This window comes from Strongylocentrotus purpuratus, unplaced genomic scaffold (assembly GCF_000002235.5).
Source record: "Strongylocentrotus purpuratus isolate Spur 01 unplaced genomic scaffold, Spur_5.0 spur5_scaffold_16, whole genome shotgun sequence".
NCBI classification, from domain to species: Eukaryota; Metazoa; Echinodermata; class Echinoidea; order Camarodonta; family Strongylocentrotidae; genus Strongylocentrotus; species Strongylocentrotus purpuratus.
Genome location: NW_022145601.1, coordinates 7,651,999 through 7,674,334, shown reverse-complemented (window position 1 = coordinate 7,674,334; position 22,336 = coordinate 7,651,999). Strand labels below are relative to the sequence as shown.

At 38.6% G+C, this 22,336-nt stretch overlaps 2 protein-coding genes across 20 annotated transcripts in view; one reads left to right on the top strand and one right to left on the bottom strand.

Annotated features, from left to right (window-relative positions):
- LOC756859 (tumor protein p63) overlaps nucleotides 1-14,667 on the top strand; it is a 63,429-nt gene extending 48,762 nt beyond the window's left edge. For 13 of the 17 annotated variants that reach the window (XM_030986669.1, XM_011682473.2, XM_030986670.1 and 10 more), the window contains 4 exons: nucleotides 8,375-8,655; nucleotides 9,500-9,638; nucleotides 10,524-10,617; nucleotides 11,449-14,667. In XM_030986669.1, the coding sequence (XP_030842529.1) occupies nucleotides 8,375-8,655; nucleotides 9,500-9,638; nucleotides 10,524-10,617; nucleotides 11,449-11,682 (748 nt within the window). In that variant the 3' untranslated portion in view covers nucleotides 11,683-14,667. The remainder of the gene's footprint in view (nucleotides 1-8,374; nucleotides 8,656-9,499; nucleotides 9,639-10,523; nucleotides 10,618-11,448) is intronic. The other 4 variants (XM_030986680.1, XM_030986677.1, XM_030986675.1 and 1 more) reach the window with 4 other exon arrangements.
- Nucleotides 14,668-17,137: 2,470 nt separating this feature from the next.
- The window catches only part of LOC579027 (msx2-interacting protein), an 89,033-nt gene continuing 83,834 nt past the window's right edge, over nucleotides 17,138-22,336 (bottom strand). For 2 of the 3 annotated variants that reach the window (XM_030986667.1, XM_030986668.1), the window contains 3 exons: nucleotides 21,831-22,019; nucleotides 20,750-20,908; nucleotides 20,102-20,291 (listed from right to left, as the gene is read on the bottom strand). In XM_030986667.1, coding sequence (XP_030842527.1) covers nucleotides 20,160-20,291; nucleotides 20,750-20,908; nucleotides 21,831-22,019 — 480 coding nt within the window. In that variant the 3' untranslated portion in view covers nucleotides 20,102-20,159. Of the gene's footprint in view, nucleotides 20,292-20,749; nucleotides 20,909-21,830; nucleotides 22,020-22,336 lie in introns of all 3 variants that reach the window. The other variant, XM_030986666.1, reaches the window with a different exon arrangement.

Here is a 22,336-nt window from a genome sequence, read left to right as displayed (position 1 = left end):
TAGCAGAACGCGACTGTCCTTAACGCGTAAGGTATGGGGGATTAAAACCTTCTCCATTCATCGCGTACCCTCCTTTGTTTAGAGAACGCGAGCGTCCCAAACGGGTCCCCAATGAAAGGGGCAAGAATGGGGGGATTATCTTACATAATATTACATAATTCTTGAGAGGAATAGGGTTTCTATTTGTCGCGCTATGAGGGGCAAGAACTCGTTTAATCACCTTGCCAGTAAAATTCCTTCCTTCCAGCGATCGGAAGGCTTTCCCCATTTTAAATGAAATGTAAATGAAATGAAAACTGTGTGAATCGCAATCAATGCAGAGGTCCGTTGTTTGAGGTTGAGAGAGAGAGAGGGAGAGAGAGGTAGAGGGACGTAGACATGCAAGTTTTGTTCTTTGAAATATTTACTCTACGAGACTGTTATGTATTTTTTTATATGTCATCTATTTTGGAGGTTTGGTCTTATGAAAACTGATTTTGAATGAGTGATGCGTAGGCCGTGGCCGCCTTGTAGTTGTAGCGACCAGCAGCGCTAGAACAATTTATAATTTGCATACCCTGTGCCGCCCATTGAACCCTGGGAAGGGTAATAGACATTCTGACATTTCTATCGATCTTTTCGTGGGTACAATGAATAGGCACAAATGAAGTACTAGAAAGTTGGATTGATAACCGTATCTTGGAAATGTTGTAATCAACACCCAAGTTCAGACAGACCGCGATATTTACGATTGTCAGCCTACGCCTTTGTTCTGAGAGCGCCGACTTGTGGCGGGAATGTCATAATAAATCTGTCATTATTTGTATGTCGTTGTTGCGACTGGACAATGGCGCACTGTATAGGTCGATTGCTTATCTGAAATGAGGCGAGTCATGTCAATCAACACCAAAGTTCCAAAACATCGCGTATATTAAACATCGTTCCGCGCCTTCGTAATGCACACCCTCCCCAATTTAAATGCAATTCCGAGAAAAAAATATATGATAAAATTAAGTTTGTATTTTAATAATTGAAGAAAAAAAAAAGAAAAAAAAAAATATTTTAAAGAGGTGGAATTACAAAATTAGAGGGGGCAGATAAAGTAGGTGAAGAAAAAAAAATTAAGTTTCAAGATAAAGAAATCGGGAGATGTATTGAAGAATGAATTCGCAGTTTTGAACACAATTCAAATTTCTAATTTCAATGAAAGTCTGAAAAAACGATATAATAACGTTATCATATTAATCATTGAAAAAAAAATCTAAGAGATGGAATTGCAAAATTAGATGAAGTAAGTGATGAACAGGGGCGTACGCAGGATTTTTTCGCAGGGGGGGGGGGGTAAATTGCGCCGAAAAGTTAGCAATGACAGGCGGGGGGGGGGGGGGTAAGAGCACATTTTTTTTGTGTGTCCAGGATTTGATGTTTTTTTGGTCACCCATAAGCACACACAAAAAACAAATGAGGGGGGGGGTTCCCCCTCCCCTCACTGCGTACGCGCCTGGTGATGAAGATATAAATAAAGAAATATTAGAGTTCAAGAAGAAAGAAAGGATCGGGAGACGGAAAGATGGCAGCCGCAGGTAAAAAGGGCGACTAAATAAATACGAAAATGCATTGAAAAGGGAAAAGTAAAACCAACGTGAAGGCAAAGATAGATCCACAACTTCACTTCACTCATTCTGGACATTTCATTACTATCTTATGTTATTTATTTGAGAAACCAACTACAACTACCAACTACGAGTGAGCCATCACTCATCACGTGGTCTTGGTCGATGATACATAATGCGGACATAATCCAATCTTATCAAAATGCTAATGTCTCCCCCTTGTTCAGCTCCGATCCCTTCTTGGCGGCCAAGCCCTTTCATGTTTGCGCGCTCTCCATCAGACATTCCCCTCTCTTTCTCTCTCTCTCTATTGCGCTGTCTGTTTCGTGAAGTTATCCCCTCCCCCCCCCCCCCTGAAAAGATAAGCGTGGGAAAACCTCTCTCTCGCTCTCTTCTCTGTCACATTCACTTGAGGTCATTCAATCGGCCCATAAATGGCTTTGTTTTTGTTTACATTAGCTCAGAGGCGGCTTCATAAGTCATGAATGAACTGACTAGTATGTCTGGTTACTAAGCAACTATGCAGTCAATCAAAATTTTCAAATTCATTTGTGGCTGCATTTTCATATCGGGCAATAAAAAAACCTCAAAATTATGATATTTAACAATCATTTTTAACATAAGTATGAAATAGTGAGATCCTACTCAAACTCGTGAATTTCTCATTTTTAAAGAACAATTTCCAGCAAATTACAAATATGAACTGGCCATGTTAATGACGCGGGCGTACAAACACGTCGACAGCTCTTCAGACTTGCTATCAATTGCTTTGGTGTCTCGAAGTCGACGGGTGTATATGTCATTTTGAGACAGAGAATTTATTTTACTCCAATATAAAGTAAAAGACGAAGAAATTTGAGTACTGCAATTTTTGTGAAAATAAGAAAATGCAATATTGTTTTTAAAGATAAACTCCAGTACTGGTAAAAAAAAAAAATTAATTCTCACAGAATCAAACGAAACTTACACTGAATGTTCAAGATTACAAATAAATGACATGTGCCAAACAATTTTGGAAGAAAATGTATACTGGCTGAGTAATGAGCATAGAAAGACAAGGAAACCAAGGTAGTACCATCCCCGACACGATGTGTGTTGTCCCATATATAGCTTTCTATGTGAGTGTTTGTTACTTTACCAAGACTCGGTCAAATTTATTATGATTTTGATGACTCCAGAACCTTGCAGTGCACACCAATACTTACATGCTACATGATCAACTGTTTCTGATCCTTTCACACCTTTTCTTTCACAATGCAATCGCATTACCAGTACTAAAGTTTAGCTTTAATATAAGGAAAATAATTACAGCTTTAAATACATGACTTGGTCTAGCTCGATAAAAATCCAAACAACTATGATCATATACATTTTTTTTTCTTCGTAACATTGGATAACAAATTTCACAAATTCCAACATACTATAAATATTGATTATTTAGTGCAAGGGTAAATATGACAATGACTCGGAGCATAATACAGGGATAACAATTAATCAAATTACTCTTAATACTTGTAAACGTTTTTTTTAATTATTTTTTATAATTTTTTTTTCTTCAGGGGGGCGGGGTCAAATTTTCCCTCGTGTCGCGCCACGCCTTTTTAATTTCTTGGCGAGAGGCCTGATTATGCGTAGAATAAAAAAAATCAACAAAAGGGAAAAGTAAAACAGGGGGGCAAAGTTACATATCTACATCTTCACTTGTAAGGTAGACTACATGCATGCAATGTAAATCCTTATTTTTATTTCTATATTTATTTTGTAAAAACACTGAATTTTCTGCTGTGACTTTAGATAAAACTCAGACTTCACAGAGCTGCCAAACAGAACGTTTTTAACGTATTTATACGTGTTTTTTTAAAGGGAAAATACGTATTTGTTTTGCTGTGCTAAAATTGTAAGTTCTGAGTATGGCTATGCGAACGTGGCTACATGTTGGCTGTGAGAACGAGCGTATGCATAGTATGCATACACACAACACAGGGGATGTACACCACTCAAAGACGTGCGCATTACCCCAGGCCATGCATACACACATGCATCCGATCGTGATATCAAACCAGCATCCACAACACACGCAAATTACATATCAGTGCACTGCACTACACACAGCGTCACTCACTAGTACAAGGAAATCCCGATGTCACTTCCAAAAATCCACCCCAAAAGCCAAATTTTGCTGTCACAAGTGCGGAATCGGAGCCATATTTCCAGAGCACGCGGTGGCTTAGCCAATTTTTAAAAAACGGCTTCGCCAAAAAAAGCGCTTAAAATAAAAAATCAGAGATTTTGTAACGAGTTTTTTCGCTTATCGCAAGCGCCCTTCGAGGCAGGCCTGCTTCGAGGGCCTTCGAGTGTGGTGGTATCTTTACCAGCGCTGTAGGGTTTAGATCACGTGACCGCATTTTAGGTCACGTGACCGCTATCCACATGTTTTGATTTGCGCGAATTGCTGATACACGCAATGCAGTACTGATTAATAGGTTGGGGGATACAGACACTACTAAATATGATTTATATATTTGCAGTGTCGCACAAGAAGCTTTTATTCATATGCGGCTGTATGTAGAAAGACTTGAGGCGTTGCTGGTTAGGTTTATTATTTTAGCGCGCGACACATTTTTTAGACAAATTATTATCAATCAACACGGGAGGATTGCAGCTCTAGCTCTGCTTTCAAGACTGAAAATTCATCTATGAAAATTTACTATCTTGTATTTTAAACACGAGCTAGACGGGTGCAACTTTATTGTCAGGGAACACCAGATTAACGCGTTCTAGACGGGTCAGCTATTGTCAGGGGACGCCAGATTAGTAAGGATTAGAGAGGGGCTGGATAGCGGTGAGGTTCATTGACAGCGGTCCTAGCGGACGGGATGGCTTCTTTTCTGGCTGCCTGCTCTATTGTCCAACAGACAACAATAGACGCGAGCAAGGGACGCCAAGGGACCGCCAGCGTACAATACGCGTCCGGGAACGGGGGATTAAGAGATAAGTAGGCGTCCCGAACCCGGACGAACGCGAGTGATAATAAAGTTGCCTTCCCTTAATCTCAAGGAAAGGATGATGCCGGCATGCAAGTAAATGGCGGAATAGTAGACAACATCATGAAAGATGAAGATGGAAAACGACGTAGAAAGAGAGATAGAGAGAGAGAGAGAGACAGCGAGAGGGAGAGAGACAGAGAGAGAGAGGAGGGTGGGCCGGGGCAGGATAGATAGAAAGTTTGACGTAGTCTGTTCTGTATTTATTATTATGATATTTTTCTCACCGACTACCCCCCCCCCCCCACAAACCTCAGATTTTTTTCTTTTGTTTTTCTCTTTTTTGTTTGTTTATATCTTTTGGCTAGAGCACAATGTCCGACGGATAATAGTACCGTCAATATAGCATGATAACAATTTGTTTATATCAGTTTGATGCAACAGAGATTTACATTCAAAGTTTTTACTTTGTATAAATATTGTACAGTAAAATTCTTCTCATTTTGACATTATCAGCCGCTCGTTTTGTTTTTCGCTCCCTATAATAAATATAAGGTATAATAACGTACATCAACAGGGATAATTTGATGTTATAATAATTAATCTCAAAGAAGGAATGGTGCCGGCATACAAGCAAATGACGAAACAACATTGGCAGAAAGACAGAAAGACAGAGAGACAGACGGAGAGAGAGGGGAGAAAGTGGAGAGTTTGAGAGAGAGAGAGAGAGAGAGAGATAAAGAGAGGAAAGAGAGAGGGAGAGAGACAGATAAAGAGAGTGAAAAAGAGACAAAAAGAGATAGAAACAATCATTTCTCATCATCATCTTTTTGTCTGTTACATTTTAGCATATCATATATTCTTGTTCATTCCTTTATCTTGTATGATTGATATTATCTTTGAATGATTGCAAAAACAACAAGACCCCACTCCCCCAAAAACACACACAAAAAACCCAGGGTTATACATGTAGGATCATCAATGCTATAAGCCAGGTCATTGTCATTCAATTATACCCTTACCTTACTTCCGCTCTTCTATTGTTGGGGTTTATAACCATGACAACAACCTTTACATCCGTCAACGTTCTTTGTTCCTCTTACGTAACTAAGTTGTGGGATCATGGGCCAAAGACAAAGATATAGCTCTTTTCACATATTCTATATAGGTCCCAAATACTTGCAGACATTTCTGTGTCATTTGTAATTGTACGTACTTTGTCAATTCATACTTACAAACTATAATTGTCAAAATTTGCCAATATATTCATACATATTGATATTATATAGCGCCTTTACATAAAACATGATCAAAGCGCTTTACATTAGTAAATAAAACAGAATAATTATTTTGCTCTCTAGGCAATACTTCCGAACTATTTCGTTTCCCCTATATCATCTTCCGCTCTAGAATCCTATCTTGTTTATATTTATTTATTGTGTATGTGTCCTTGTCTCCCTCTCCATTATTCTTCTGTTTTTGAAAGAGAAAGTTTCATTCTTTCTCTTCTTTCTCTTATAATGTTATCCACCTACTTCTAGATGACCCTTTTGTGGTAAAGTATAATGTCCGATGTATATTATTTCCGTCGATATAATGAACGTTTCATTTTATTTTGATGCAACAGAGATTTACATTCAAAATCAAAACTTTTACTTTCTATAATTTGTGTACAGTGATATTCATTTTGACATTATCAGCCGCTCGTTCTCTATTTTTTTCCCTAGTATTTAAGATGTATGTTTTCATCATCATGGATATGTTATCATAATTTATCTCAAAGAAGGAATGATGCCAGCATACAAGCAAATGGCGGAACAACATTGACAGATAGAGAGAGAGAGAGAGATAGAAAGTTGGACGTAGTCTGTACTGTATTTATTATTATACTAGTTGTCTATCTGATCAACCCCCCCCCCCCCCCCCCCCCCCGTTTTTAAAACAAAATTATTATTATTTTTTTTAAATCGCTAAAGTATAATGTCCGACCAAGGAGTTATTTCCTTCGTCCGACGTATATTAGTTTTGTCAAAAAAGATTGTGTCATATTATTTTTTGCATAAGAGATGTTTTTATATCCAAACTCTTACTTTTAACAATTCGTCCGATGTATATTAGTTCTGTCAAAAAAGATTGTGTCATATTATTTTTTGCATAAGAGATGGTTTTATATCCAAACTCTTACTTTTAACAATTCTTATTTATATGTCGAAACGTGCTTTCGGAAATCGCGGAACAGAAAACAGTATGAGAGAGATGAAGTATAATGAACGGTTTTTATAGAGTGAGAGAGAGAGAGAGAGAGAGAAAGTTGGGCGCATCGTTATATAGTCTGTACTGTATTTATTAGTATGCTATTTTGGCTCTCCTTTCACCCCCCTCCCCCTCCCCCCCCCCCCCCCCCCCCCCCCCCCGTTCTGGATTCTTCTTGAGTTTCATTTGATCATGTTTACATATTTTCGCTACATTATATTGTCCGACGTAAATTATAACAGTCAAAATTTGATGTGTATTTTCTCATAAAATCGAGTATCAAAATAAAAAAGAGTATAGGAAGAAGAAGAAAAAGAAGAAGAAGGAGGAGGAATAAGAGTGACAAGGAAAAAAAAAGATACGGAGGAGAAAAAAGAAGAACAAAATAAGTAGGTAGAAGAGGAAAAAAAGATAACGAAGAAAAACAACCTACAGTACGGAAGAGCTGAAAGAACTTAGAGCACGGCAGATTGCCAAATGATCTGCGCATGCGCTAAGTTCCTGCTCGTCGAAGCGACTGGCCAAACTTTAGGTCGCTTCAACGCACACGCATTGTTCCGCGCGCTGAACAGTCGCACGGTATTGTACGGCAGCGAAGGAGTCGAGTTTTCGATTTTTAATCTCGTTTGTGGGGTGGCTTTCAGGCTGAATAATTTCGGAAGGAACGGGTTAAAGGTACTATGTCCCATTTGCAGGCCAAAAAAATGAAAAAGTTAAATTCCAACTGCATTTGAAAGATAATACTAATTTAGAACTTCCCTAAAAAAGTTGGGGCTTGAAAATGTCTTCAAGTGGGAAAATAACAACTATTAGTTGTCAAATCGACTTTAGGGCTACAGAGCCCAAAAGTAATAGTCTTGATTTTCAGACAATTGTACAGAATGGTCATACCTTTTATGCTGCGCAAAGATTCAATCAGTTTAATCTTGGCCATCATAAGAAGTGGGTTATTGGTGTAGACAAATGCTCATGTACCCTTTACAACTCTTTTCATGTATGTTATTACCAAAGAAGGAAAAAAGCCAGTCAGTCACCCAATAGTGTCTGACAGTGAAGTCTAGCAAGTAAACGGGTTTCCTTGCATAATTTGAATATGAGGACACTGCTAATATTTAAATTTCACAGATAGGACATATATGACATATTCATAATTCCTGCAAAGTTCTACAGAATTTGAGGTTGGCTGCAAAAGGGACATAGTACCTTTAAAGCCCCACTGCACTACTTTTAGCTACTTGCGCCCTCTATATAGCAAACAATGCCTAATCGGTGCATGTTGGTCCCCCATGATCCCCTTTTTCTTATGATAATTGAGAGCTGATTTGATGATATAACCACCTGTCAGTGACCTTGCAGGAAGATCTAATCCCCCTGGCCAAACTAGTGCAGACAGGCTTAAGTTTGAAAGGTTCCTCTTTAAAATGAACAAATTTGTTGCACAAAAAAAAAAAAAAAAAAAAATAAGTAGAGCATTTTCAAATGATGAAAGAAATTGAGAAGACTTGTTGATAAAGTGTTTATTTTCTTCCCTGCATCTATTTACAGTCTCCCTAACGGTGTACCCAACCTGCCACGAGTGAGCTCCTTCCAGTCCACCCCGCCCCCATCCACCTCGCAAGGGAACACCTTCCACCCCACCCTAGCTCTCAACAGCACCCCTCCCCTCAACCACGCCCCTTCCCTCAACCACTCCTCTCCCCCACTGCTCAACCACAGCCACTCCTACCAGCAACAACAAACACTTCAACAGCCATTTACCAACTTGGAGCCCTATCCCCCTTCGACGTCAACGAGCCTTGAACGTCGGAACACGATGCCATGTAAAGGTAAATATTCCCCCGATTTGAGCTCTCTGCAGGCACGATGCAATATACTGCTTAGCAATACATATAGCTGCAGCGTATTTTTAAGAAGAAGACTGTAGTTCTCTTCTCGTTTCTATACTTTATGACATTTAGATCATACGTAGTGTCCTTTGTGGACAGTTGTCTTTTAACCCTCAAAATATTGCCACTTGTCGTTCACTTCCATGCTGAGTTTTGCTTTGGTAGTTTATTGTGTCATGTCCAAGTGTGCTACACATACCTGTATTCCTTGTTTCTGAAGATAGTGCCATAGTCATTTTGTCCTCGGGTTGTTCATCTGGCTGATGTCCTCCCACCTTTGCATTCACTGCTCACGTGAGCAGGGGCTCTTTCTACCAGACTCTTTTTTTTTTTCTTTCTCGTAAATATGATTTATCGTAGCGAGTGCTGTGCAGTATGGCGGCCATCCAACACTCGCTGAGAAAGATGAAAAAGTATCAAATATTCTCTCAATAGAAGCCAATTTTTCATGGAAAACTGCTGTTGTCATGACCCGATAATCAATATTTAGCAACTTTGTGTGAGTAAAATCACCCAAAATAATCATGCACGCCTGCGCCCACGCAGTGTTGGCGTGCCTTTTTTTTTAGGTTCATTGCGCCGATTAGGAAATTACTGATTTTGAGCCTTGTGATTACTGATTTTCTGTTCTGGAGGTTGGTAGCTCTGGAGTAGGGCAGCGGGATAGTCAATTATGGACTGTCACCTGAACAGATGAGTGAAAGTTCTTTAGCTAAACTCAATTCCTCTTTTTTTATCTATCTTCTCATTGCTCTTATTCATCTCACCGTTTCTCTTCTCTTAGATGAAGCTGACGGTCCAAACATGATGGAGGTCGATGCCATCCCTACCAGCCAAGGTTTCCCTGTTACGAGGGATCTGACCCTGCCTAATCCTTGCCACACCCAGAACATAAGCCCCTCTCAAGATCCCTCTATAGATTGGTAAGATGATCAAGAAATTATTGTATTCCATTTATTTTGCTTTCAACAAGTCCCTTCTCCTTACGCAACACATGCTTCGATGATGCTACAAAGTATCCATTGCTTACCGTAATTAACGGTGTATTTACCGCACCTTTTTGCCGCCGAAAAAAATTCAAAGTCGGGGGTGCGGTTTATACATGGTACACCACCTGGCGCTATGCCTGGTAATGTCTCCCAGCTCAGTAATCGGTGTGTTGACTCACCACTCGGAAACTAGAACAACACTCAAATTTGTCTGTCATCTTGGTTTGAAAGTAATCTTTCTGATAGATTTCAATATGTAGTTTATAATAATAATTCCTCCAATTTTTCTTCTATTACATGGCGTACCACAAGGTTCTATCCTAGGTCCTCTACTGTTTTTTAAGTCGGCAAAAAAAGTCAGCAATTTTTTTTTTTTTTTTTTAGGGCGAAAAAGAGGGGTGCGGTTAATACACGAGGGCGGTTTATACACCGTTAATTACGGTACACTATATTCCTGATTTCAAGCCTTGACCAACCTTGACCAAGCCTTGCACCTTGAGCCTCAATTAACACCCAATTAACTAATTAAAGCCCCAAGTCACTCCAGGAAATGTTATATCATCATCTCCATATCATAGACCCAGACCCTAAGAAGGTGGGGGCTTTGGTTATGAGTCTTGTTTAGATTCGAGGTAGGCAGGTGGAAAATTGACCAGTGTTTGAAATATTCTAGAGAGTCATTTGTAGCTGGACCGCTTTGTGCAATACTTAATCTTATTAACGCCTTCAGCAATATGATAAAGAGCATATTGTCTCAACAAATTTTCTAACAACTACAACTGTATCATATTACAATTTCATTTGTCTTTTCTTCGACAGCTTTTTAAAGAGACTTGGTTTAAGGCAGCACTCCGATATTTTCACTCAGAAAAACGTTCATACTGTGGATCAACTGGAGGAGATTAATATGGAGGTAAAAGATTAGCTAATCTCTGCCCTTTAATCTTCTATGACAGTTGGAGTTTCATTCAGATGCTAAATCCACAGAAATTAAATTTTTGCTGGATTTGTATTAAAGATAACTGAAATAATGGCATTGGCCTTACTGTAATAGTAGTAGTGACAATGGTGATAAAGATGATGAGATAAGATGAGATGAAAATAATTTATAATTCATAATTAAAATCATCACCATATTTGGATTTGCATAAAATCTTTTCCAAATGATACAAGGCATTTTCTCTTAGTCTAATGAAAGATTAAGAAGATTTATAGAGGATTTATAGTGATTCTATACAATTTTGATATATTTGGATGCCCCTGTGGAGGCATTATAAGCGCTAGAAAATTTAGTCCCTAAAACGCTTCTGCTTTTGAGAAAAATTGAATATAACAATTTACCGGGGCTCCTGGTAAATTTGGATAAATTTCAAATAGCGTCTATGGCCGTACAATGGTAGCTGCGACCATGACAATCACAGAATATGTAGTTGTGATATATAATATCCAAACAGGAATAGCACATCGGTCGATTTTAGTCAAGAAACATTGTTTTATAGCTTAACTAATAAGTTGGCCTTGAGAGGGAGCTATACAACATAAAGAGTTTATTATTGACAATTTCATAACTTTAGACTCAATTTCAACCGCAACAACGATCACTGAATATTGTAGGCTCACATATGCTTCCAATATGTTCATTTGAACCAAATTCATGCCCCCATACCAAAACTTTGTATTACCTTTAAGCTTCAAAGCAATATACTGAACCCTCCCTGTCTGTACTTTCTGTTCTTATTCTCAGGACTTGTCGAGCATACCTCACCAGCAACGAGAAATCCTCTGGAAGGCCATCCTAGAGCTTAAGGGCGGTCTCCAGCTCAATCACACCCCTACCATGAACAGAGGCAATAGCAGTGCATCCACAACGAGTATCCACTCCAGTGGGGGATCGATGGTCGGTAACCAAGTGTACCGAGCCACCCGCTTCACCCTCAAACAGACTCTATCTTTCAAGGTGGAGAAGGAGGATGATTAAGTTCCGGAAGGAGGATGTTTAAGTTTTAAGGATCGTTGGTCTGCAACCAAGTGTACCGTGCCACTCGCTTTACTCTCAAGCAGACTCTATCTTTCAAGGTGGATGATTAAGTTCCAGAAGGAAGCCTGTTACGGATGAGTTGATGGATAGCTTATGTTGGTACTGCACCTCGATGGTTGATGGTGGAGAAGGAGGATGATTAAGTTATGGATGAGTTGATGGATAGCTTATGTTCGTACTTGACCCTGATGGTTGATGGTGGAGAAGGAGGATGATTAAGTTCCAGAAGGAAGCCTGTTGTTATGGATGAGTTGATGGATAGCTTATGTTGGTACTGCACCTCGATGGTTGATGGTGGAGAAGGAGGAGGATGATTAAGTTCTGGAAGGAAGCCTGTTATGGATGAGTTGATGGATAGGTTATGTTCGTACTTGACCTTGATGGTTGATGGTGGAGAAGGGAGACTGTTAATCTTATGATGGAGAGCCTACCATGATCAGAGGGAATAAGGTGCGTCCATCACGAGCATCCGCTCAAGTGGGGGTTACCCAGTGTACCATGCCATTAGTTTGATTCTTTACCAGACTCTGGACATCATTTAAGGTGGGGAAGGATGGCGATTAAGTTCCATATGAAAGACCGTCGTAGAAGGTTACGCTCGAGTTGATAGAAAGCAGAAGTCTTACTGCACACTACACCCTCTATACGAAACTGTTCTTAATGTTGGAGGAGTGAGATGATCATTCTTGTGTTCAAGGAAAGCGGAGCATATCTTGTGCTGAAGATGATGAAGAATTGGCCCGAGCCTGTGCCTCGTATTTTAGACATCGTTTTACAAACATGAGGAGGTTGATTAATATTGTGAAGGAAAGAAAATCGTACCTGTGGAAGGTTGTGCGAAGGATGTTGAAAGCTGAAGTCTGTGCTACAGATCCCGTTGTTCGAAGGAAGAAAAAAGAGGGATGATTAGCATCTCGAATGAAAGAGAAGCATGCCTTTGAAAGGAGACCACAGCTTTGATAGGTTCTTGTGAAAGACGTGCCTCGGTTCCAGAAAATCTTCTGAAACCCTCTCGGCCGAGAAGCAAGCAGCATTCGATCACAAGAAGGAAGGAATCGTATCACAGTGGATATTATTCAGTTGTAATGTGGAAGGGACAAAGGAGGACAGCTATCTTGATCAGGGCACATGGCAGAAACCTGTATGGCTAGGAATGCCACAGAGATGAATATTGGACTATTATGTGCTCTGGATACTCCCTAGATAACTGCAGCTGGATATGCTGTAGAACAGAGCTGACTATTGTGGAAAATATCTCTTCTACCAAAATAGAATTACAGGAATGGCTTTGGTGAAGGATTTTTTAATGATTGTCTTCAAGAACAACCCAAGGATATTATTCATGAACAACACGAGACAAATATGGCTTTAAACATTTTACAATGATTGTCTCGTAGAAAAATTAACAAAGATCTTAACATAGGACAGTTTGTGAATGTATTCTTAAATTGTATTGTTGGGACTGATGTTCACAAATAATTTGTTGAGACAGGTATTTCAGCTCACTGCCACTGTATCTAGCAGAAACTTTTGAATTGACCGTGGGTGTACCGTAATATGTATGTCATCATGTGTATGGCTTTTAGGAAAGAGAGCAAGTGGCGATTGTAACTGAGCTTTGCGACTGTGTCAAGCAGTGTACGAATGTGTGTGATAAAGTCAGATTTGTCCTGCAAGGCTGTGCTGTATGTTGTCCTGCTTCACGTGTTGATACAGGTTTTGATGGGCATACTTGTTACTGTCTCATCTATATATGTCAACCAGGTGCAGCATTCAATCTGATACTATAATAAATTAGACATATTAGTCATCTTTCTAAACCAGAAGAGTGTTTCAAATTCCGTAATAAGGGCATCATCCCATCCAAAGTTGTGTCCAGTATTAAGGTCGTGTTCTTCTGGTACCGAATGAGATGGGGCTCTTTTGTGCTCTTTACATTGATCCTTCAAGGTTCTCTGCGTTTCTCTAGCGTAGGCTTTGTTACAATCAGCTTTACAATAGGTAGTGGTGGAGGGTTTGGATTGGTGACTGGTCATAGTGTTACAAGGACTACCTCAAAATTATTTTTGGACATGTAATGTTAATGAATAGCAGATAAAGTTTTGGTTCCAAACTACAGCACTAGCTAGAGTAGAGTCTTTGATGAGTGTTGTGTAATGTGCTTGCATTTTGGTTGAGTATTAGCCTTAAAACTTTGTATTAATTTTATGTTTTTAATGGATTTTTTTCCCTGTGTGCCTAAATGAAAAGATCTGAAATTAAATGAAAATAACATCAGCGTGTGATAAGGTCTAAAATTGAGTTTGCTGCAATTAAATGAAAATAAATCAGTGTTTCATAACATTTGCTGCTATGATCTGAATACTTGCCAGGTTTTAAAGTCGTCTTTTTCAAACCCACTGAATGTGTAGAGCTAGCCACTAGTCACTACCATAGCGCTTTGTTGAAGTCACCCGGCGATTGAGAGTCTTCGGGGCTGGCCATTCCTTACTCATAACAACAATAATATTCTTAATCAAAGGGATTTCGGTAGTAACATTGTTCAGATGAGAGAAAATGGTGCTAAGGTAGTGACTTCAATGCTAGATGTACAATTAAAGATAATCTGAAAGTTTGAGTGAAAACCAACCATTATTAATGATAAAAATGAAAAACTGATCTGATCGGTTCCTCAATTCTCCCAACTATATTAATACAATTTCATTTCATTTTAGGTGAATGTAAATCATCACAAAGCAATGAGTTGGCTCTATATACCATTCCAGACATTTTAGTATTAAAAGATTTTAAAAGCCTGTCTTATGTCTTATTTTTATGGAAAAATGGTCGGGAGAATTAACTGTTAGAGGATGTTTCACAGTGACACCTTCACAGAAAACCATAAATATCTTTGTGGTTTGAGAAGTTTTTCAGGATTTTTTGCATGTTAAAGAGTTAGTACAGTAGAAGGAATATAAGCAGTAACATTTCATACAAAAAGTACAGTTTTTTCATCAACCTTCAACAATGTTACCAAGTCATTTTAAAGGTACACCATACTATGTTGAATAGTCTACAGGCTAGGACTCTAATCAGACCCTTTACCACAATTCCTAAGGCCTTGAGCGGTATGCTGTCAGCCTAGTCTCGGTGCAGACACTGCTATGCACAATGAAAGGCAAGGGTTTTTGCCTGTGAAGTACTACTATGTTCAATGTTTGGTGTGTGTGCAAGTATACTCGTGTATGTTTATAGTACGGCAGTTGTAGGGTATGGTATACCTTTATTGCAAAATCTTGTTATCCTTTTCACTATCATTGAGGCTCGAACTACACTATACGTGAATGTTTGAGATCACGTGCCAAAAAGTGATAGGATGTGTTGTTTATTTTAAGATCACTTAATGTAAGGTGGCACATGCAGATCTCCCAGCTGCACTTTTTTATTCTTTCACTTAAAGCCCCACTGTACTAGTTTGGCCAGGAGGGATTAAACCACCCTGCATGGTCACTGACAGGTGGTCATCTCATCAAATCAGCTCTCAATTAACATAAGGTGTTGTGGTCGAGTGGATACGTCGCCGGACTGTCGATCACAAGGTCCGCGGTTCGACATTGGCAAGACATTGATCTACATTTGCCACACTCTTCCCAGGTGAAGTAAATGGGTACCTGGCAGGAATTAATTCCTTGAAATGCTAGAGCGCCGTATGGCAGCCGTGCTAAAGCCAGGGTAATAATCGGGAGCGCCAGGAGGGTCAAATCTGACTGACGTGAGCGCTATACAAGAACCCATCGTTATTATTATTATAAGAAAACGGACCTTGCGGGCCAATGGTCACCAATTAGGCATTGTTTGCTATATAGAGGGTGCAAGAAGCTATATAAGTAGTGCAGTGGGGCTTTAACATAACTTGTATTCATAGTCCAAATTTAATATTTCTCTTGCAAGCCTCGGGTAAGAGGTACTGTTTTCATTTTTTTATAACATGTATTTTATCATGGCATCTGGACTACGGATATTCTAGAGTACTGGTAATAAAACTATTTTCTTTCTTCATAATCAATTCATTTTTTATATTGATTTTTAACTTTGTTGCTGAATTGAATGTAAAATACCAATAGTATACCAATCCTTCAACCTCCAAAAGCTGATGTAATCTGCAAGGTGAATATTAAAATGCATTGTGGCCCCATCTTAAAAGAGTTCCACAGTTGCTGATACATAAGTCATATTATACAGAGTTGACATCCTTTTAACACTCAACTCAGAAATTGGTTACATTACGAAAGTGGCCCATTGAAGTCGAGTTGCAGGCGCATTGAATCTATCGCAACTCTTTACATGGAAAGTCTGCATTATCAAAGAAACATGGCATTATGCAGAGGAAGATCTGTTCTTCGTTAAATATATGTATGTGGTACATGTGCTGAAAATAGAGAAATATAACTGCATGTATGATGTATAAACGTGTAAATATTTGTTCCCAGTCATTTTTATACATGAACGTGTGACCTACAAGAGTTGATGAAAATAAAGCAATAGGAGCAAGTCCTAAGCAATCTACATTTTGTTTGTATGGATGACTTATTTTGTTCTGTGCTCTTTGGTTGTATAAGAGAGAAACGAGAGACATAAAACCAGGGGTGGTAGTGAGCAACCACGCCCCCTTCAGTAAAAAAGAGGATTCGGGGGGGGGGGGGGGGGCTTTTGAGTAAGAAAAATAGGGAAGAATAGAGAAAATTGGGTTTAAAAAAAATAAAATCGGGCTTTTATCAGGTCTGCATAATACAATGGTAGAGAGGAGGGGTTTCTCTCTCTCCTTCTTCCTCTGTTCTCCCCTCAATCTTTCCCCATTTATCTTTTATCACATCTCTCTATCCTCATCTCTCACTACTTTGTTGCATCTCTTATACTTTCTCATACTTATATTTCTTGCATACCAGTACTTGTTCATTCTATCATCGTCTCACGCTCTCTCTCCTCCCCGGATTCTTTCCTTATTTCTCGCATACTTGTGTATCTATCTCTCTTCTCCCTTCTCTTATTCTTTACATCTTTCCCCTTTCCTGCTCATCTCGTTACTCTCTTGCTCCTTTTCAACAACAGCAGGAAAAACGCTTCAAAAAACATTCTCACACAAAATCCTCAATCAAATAACGATGGTGTCGACCTCTTGAGAAAAAAAACGCCACGGCAGAATAAAGAGTACGTAAGCTCAGTGTAATCCACAAACCGTTATCTATTGTATCTCAAAGACCATAGATGCTAAGCATAGGGCCTTTGTAGTGTGGAACTTCTTTTTTCTTTCTTTTACTATACTCTAATAATCTCAATTTTCTGTGGCGATTTTTTGAAGACGGTTCATACCTCACATCGGAGCAGGGCTAAAGAAAGAATTCATCGACACAAATCGTTACATGGGCACAATCTCCATTTTATTTCCCCTCGATATCAAAAAAAGAAGGAAAAAGAAAATCAAATTTACATCACGTTTCTGAGGGTCTCTCTCTTAATGCTTGGAAAATAGAAAGTTGCGTAGAGAGAGCGAGTTCAAGAGAGAGAGAAAAAGATAAGAGAGTGAGAGAGAAAAGTCATAATATATACACCATCTTGCTATACATAAAATTTTTGTACACATATCTTACAAGATAACTACAAGAAATCAATAAATCAACTATGTTCTCTTTTTTACAAGCTGCGCGGTCCCCCACCACCCGGCTCCCCGAATTAGCCTTCGGGTGGGGGACCAACGCTGATTTCTTATCCTCCTATCTCATTTTTTAAAAACTATATCTCCTTTTCTCTTTATGTTTTCTATTTTTGTAAAGTTCTGTCACTATTCCTTGGACCAAGACTCACAGGTTAGCTCTATAGTGTTAGACCTACACTGTAGACCTCTTTCACAGTTGGTTGAATATATATATTTATATATATTTATACTTTATGTTTACATATTTACACGTATCAACAGCAATCATGTACAAAATAAATTGGTCGTCGTGGTTACCATACACTTCAAACTCCACTGTGAAATGTTATATCAATGCAGTAACAATACCAACGGTCAAAGGTGAAAGTAAGTCTTCGTTTTCTTTTATGTACATACGACAGCAAAACATAGAAACATGGCATTCTTAACATCAATGTCAACTCGAAATAATCTCCTTTTTTTGTCCTTATGGAATTGTTTTTTTTTTCTTTTTTCTTTATGCAACAGAGTTGTTTTCTAACAAAAATATGTCATTTAAATCTCTCTTCTTTTTAAATACAAACATCAACTACTTCTTACATTTTTGACGAACCACATACGGATGCTACCTTTTTTAATAAATTAGAAACAAAGAAACCCTTAATAAAACTCCAAAAGATATCAAATTATCCCACAATCAACTTTGCTTTTCTCCTCATATTAATGGATTGCATATTGTACTGAGGTGAATAATTTGTGCAACATGACCAAACCCCCAAAATAATCTAATCAATCCATTCTACAGATTAATGATCTTCCATCATAAATTGTAACTAAAATGATTCTAAAATTATACAAAAAGAAAAAAAAAAGGTAAAGTGGCTACAGCATCCTCCGTGTTTATTCCCGTTAAGGTCCAGAAAGAACCAGTTTTCTTGAAATTATTCATTTCAGTTTAAAAAAATTGAGAAATAGGTAGTCTATGATTTCACACACAATTATCTGGTCAACATCATCAAGAGAATGTTTTCTCTTTTCACTAAAAAATAACCATTATCCCCTGAGAAGAGGCTAATTATTACAAGATTTGACCGTGTCTTGATTGCAAAACTTTCCAATTTTCGTTTCATCGTCTACGAAAAACTTAAAACCCTATACTGACTACTCTGATTCTATCTACAGGACTACTTCTAACGGCAAATCTATGCAAAGAATACAAGATAGTTTTGTACAACATTCTAACTACTCTGACCTAATGCATTCAGCTACCAACTCATACTCGACTTTCTAGATGAGAAATTAATGTCACCAGAGTGACTCGACCATTTCTCATGGCTAAAAGAATTTTTAATCGTGAAAGTAAAAAGTAACTTGCAGATAAAAATGATGCGTCTTCCTACAGAATCAGCAGTGAACGTTGATATTTAGTCTTTTAAAATGAGAGACAACCATCGATAAAACATAGTGCACTGCAAGGCAGAAATCACAAAGAACAAAACCAAAACAAGACTAGAAAAAAAAAGTCAATAACATCACTATAAAAAGTAACAACAGACAAATCAAACTGAGTGTCACCTTGTGTATACATATCTAAAAACAAAAAGAACTTTTCTCAACTTAACTCGCGAATGAATAACTATCACAACAGCCGATTCAACTCTAGTTTATCAATTAACAACTGCCACAAACACGACTATAATAGTGACAGCTAAGAACATTGGACGGATCTTATTTTTTCCTTCAATATATCAATAATTACGACAACATTAATTCACAAATATCTAGCTATTTCTGTAAATCTTCCAACCTTCATTCAGTGAGCAACACGTGCACCTGATCGTTCTTTTTCGAGAACGGATTCCAAGAGCGTCCTTTATGAATGGCATTTAGTCAAATCGTGCAATTTTTAGTTATTTCCTCACAGAGCAAAAAGAAGCTACTGCCACGCTGCTTTTCTCCATCAGGTATGAGTGGTATATCCGAGACTGTCTTAGCAGGTACATAATTCATCTGATCACAGCCAGAATCCGGTATATAATTCTACTGATAAACAACCAATATGTCTTTCTTCTAGTGACCAAAAGATTGAGGAAAGTTGATACATTTAGGTGGAAAAATCTTGGGATCCCTCTCGCTGATGCTATTATGACTAATAAAGCATGAAATTCTTTTTGAAAACATGAGGCTTCCAAAATAGATTTTAGGTGTGTGGGGGGGGGGGGGATATCAGATTTTCATGTCATTTACTTTCAAGGGCACTTCCCAAAGTTAATGAATCCCATTGAAAATTAATAGAATCAAATAAATAAAGTGATCACTAAAATGGAATCATGTAAACATTGCTTAATGAAAGGTGGTGTGTTTGAGAATCACACTGAAACATTATGTTACCAAGGGAACCTGGGATTTTTAATTGGGTGTCTTTGATTTCCCATGTTGCTGTGGACAGCCAATGGAAAATCCTGGAGATCAAGTGTTTGATTAAGTCGTTGGTTGCTCAGAGCATTAGATGGCTCATGATGGATTCGTTATCAACCTCGTCATGATGCGGTTTCCATGGTGATGACAAGATGAGTCATCACAGAAACTCTTCAAGATGCATCAAGATGACAATCACAGGAAAGGAAAGCTTCTGATCACAACAACGGTTTCTTGTCTAGCCGGCCGGCATATTGCATCGGTAGACACATCTTCTTCCACCACCGGGAGAACTCGATAGCAGAAGGTTGCCGAGGTCCCAACCTCTTCACGATGCGGTTGCTATGACGATCATGAGATGAGCGATCTCCTGGACGCTCTCGAGGAGGTCCGGAGAGAGGCGCGAGAGATGAGCCTCGGTGAACTCACATGGAGGGAAGATGTGTAGAACAAAAGCAGCCTGTGGATGGAACATAAAATAAAAAATAAATAAATAAATAAATAAATAATAATAATAAAAATAATAATAATAATGGGTTCTTGTATAGTGCTCATGTCAGTCAGATTCGACTCTCCTGGCGCTCCCGATTATTATCCTGGTTTCTTTAGAATTGTTATGGTTGTAGGATATATATTTACAATTGTAGCTGACAGACATTTGCTCTGGAACCAATCGCTCCAGGCTTTATCAAGTCACAAATATAGGAATAGAGTTACTATTTTCTTATTCTTCCCCGCCCCCTCTCTTTTTTTCTCTCTCTCTGAGTTTATAACATCTCTATCTCCCTAACTTTTGGAATCTGTGAGATGCTATGTCAATAATTTCAGTGGTATACAGCATCTATCCCTCTCTATCCCCCTTCCTCCCTCCCTTCCTCCCTCCCTTTCTCCGAGTTTATAACATTTCTTTCTGCCTACCTTTTGAGATCCATGAGGTGCGACGTTGATGATGCCAGCAGCCTGCTTGCTGAGTAGGTACTCGATGAAAGAGACACGTAAGGTGTTTGTCTGAGCTATCACGTCGGTCTGGTCATGGCCGCAAGGTAAGGCAAGCAGTACAACAGACTCCTCTTCAACCTGTGCAGAGAGAGAAAAGAGATTAATGATACAGTCAAGTACTTGTTATATGAATACATTATGAAAGAAATTGTCCGGAAGTGATTGGAAAAGTTGGTTGTGGAGAACGTAAGAATTGGTGTACATTGTGAGATTTCGGAACAGATTCCAACTGATTATCAAGTTATAGAATACATGGTTTCAGTGTAAATGTAATTTATCTAGTAAAAGCTTGTGAGCTTTTTTTTCTTTTGCTTATCTTATCCAAACCACTGTTCATTAACACAATAAACAGTCCATACTTACTGTCAGCCAGCTGCTTTTAAAATTTAGTTTAATCGGCCAGTGCCCCGTAGCACAAAGACAAGTGAGAAATTGATTGCTATTTTACTGTTGATTCATTCATTTCATTTTTATTTTTTCATTTCCAACAAAATACAATACATAATAACGAATACAATGTAAAATGTATACAAAACATAGTTACATTTGAAATAAACAAATCTTAATAGTAATTTATACATTAGAGGAAGACAGTTGGACAATCAAAATACCACACAATCCATCGATCAATTGTATAATCAATTACTACGATTTGTGAATCAGGGCCAAGAAACCAAGATCAGATGTGACAGAAAAAAATTGTCTTTTCATCACTAGAACTCAAGATCAAGGGGGAGTTTCACAAAAATTGTCATCAGAGACAAATGACAGTTTTTGTTATAAGCTACTGAAATCCTTGCTTCTGATTGGTTATCAGCAGATTTGTCTCTAATTTTTGTCGTTTGTCATTGAAAAAGGGCTTTGTGAAACGAGTCTCCTATGTCACTGAAAAAAATTGTCTTGTCATCGCTAGAACTCAAGATCAGTTCTAAATAAAAGAACGGAAGAACTGAACTGAACCAAAGATATCCCAGAAACATTAGTCTGTTGTTGAACGTACCTGCATCCTGCTGCCGACCCCATCCAGCTGGGAGGGTTCCAGCCTCATCCTCTGGGCAACACGGAGGGGTGGAGTAGCCATGATGAGGGAGTCTTGGGCAACCGACTGGCTGCCTGAGACGTAGTGCATCTGGATAGCAGCCGCCTCGTTCTTCAGGGCTAACACGCCTTGCCACATCACAGGATAGCGCTGCGGGTAAAGAGTGTTTAAAATATGGTTGGGTTACTTGTGGTAGTAGGAATTGATGGGGTGCATGGAGTGGAGTACGTGTGAATGTACGTTTCAATATTAGAATGTTCCGTAAGATGAAGCAGACAAAAATATATATTGCAAGATTGTATCGAGATAAAAGTTACGGTCCGATACAAGTGTACTTCATAATTACGGGATTTTCAACTAAATAAGAGATCAGGGGTAATGATTTGAAAACAATATATGCTCCTGCTATTTGCCAAGAAATAAATATAGTAAATATAAAAGTTCTTTAATTTGGGGATCTTGGTAGC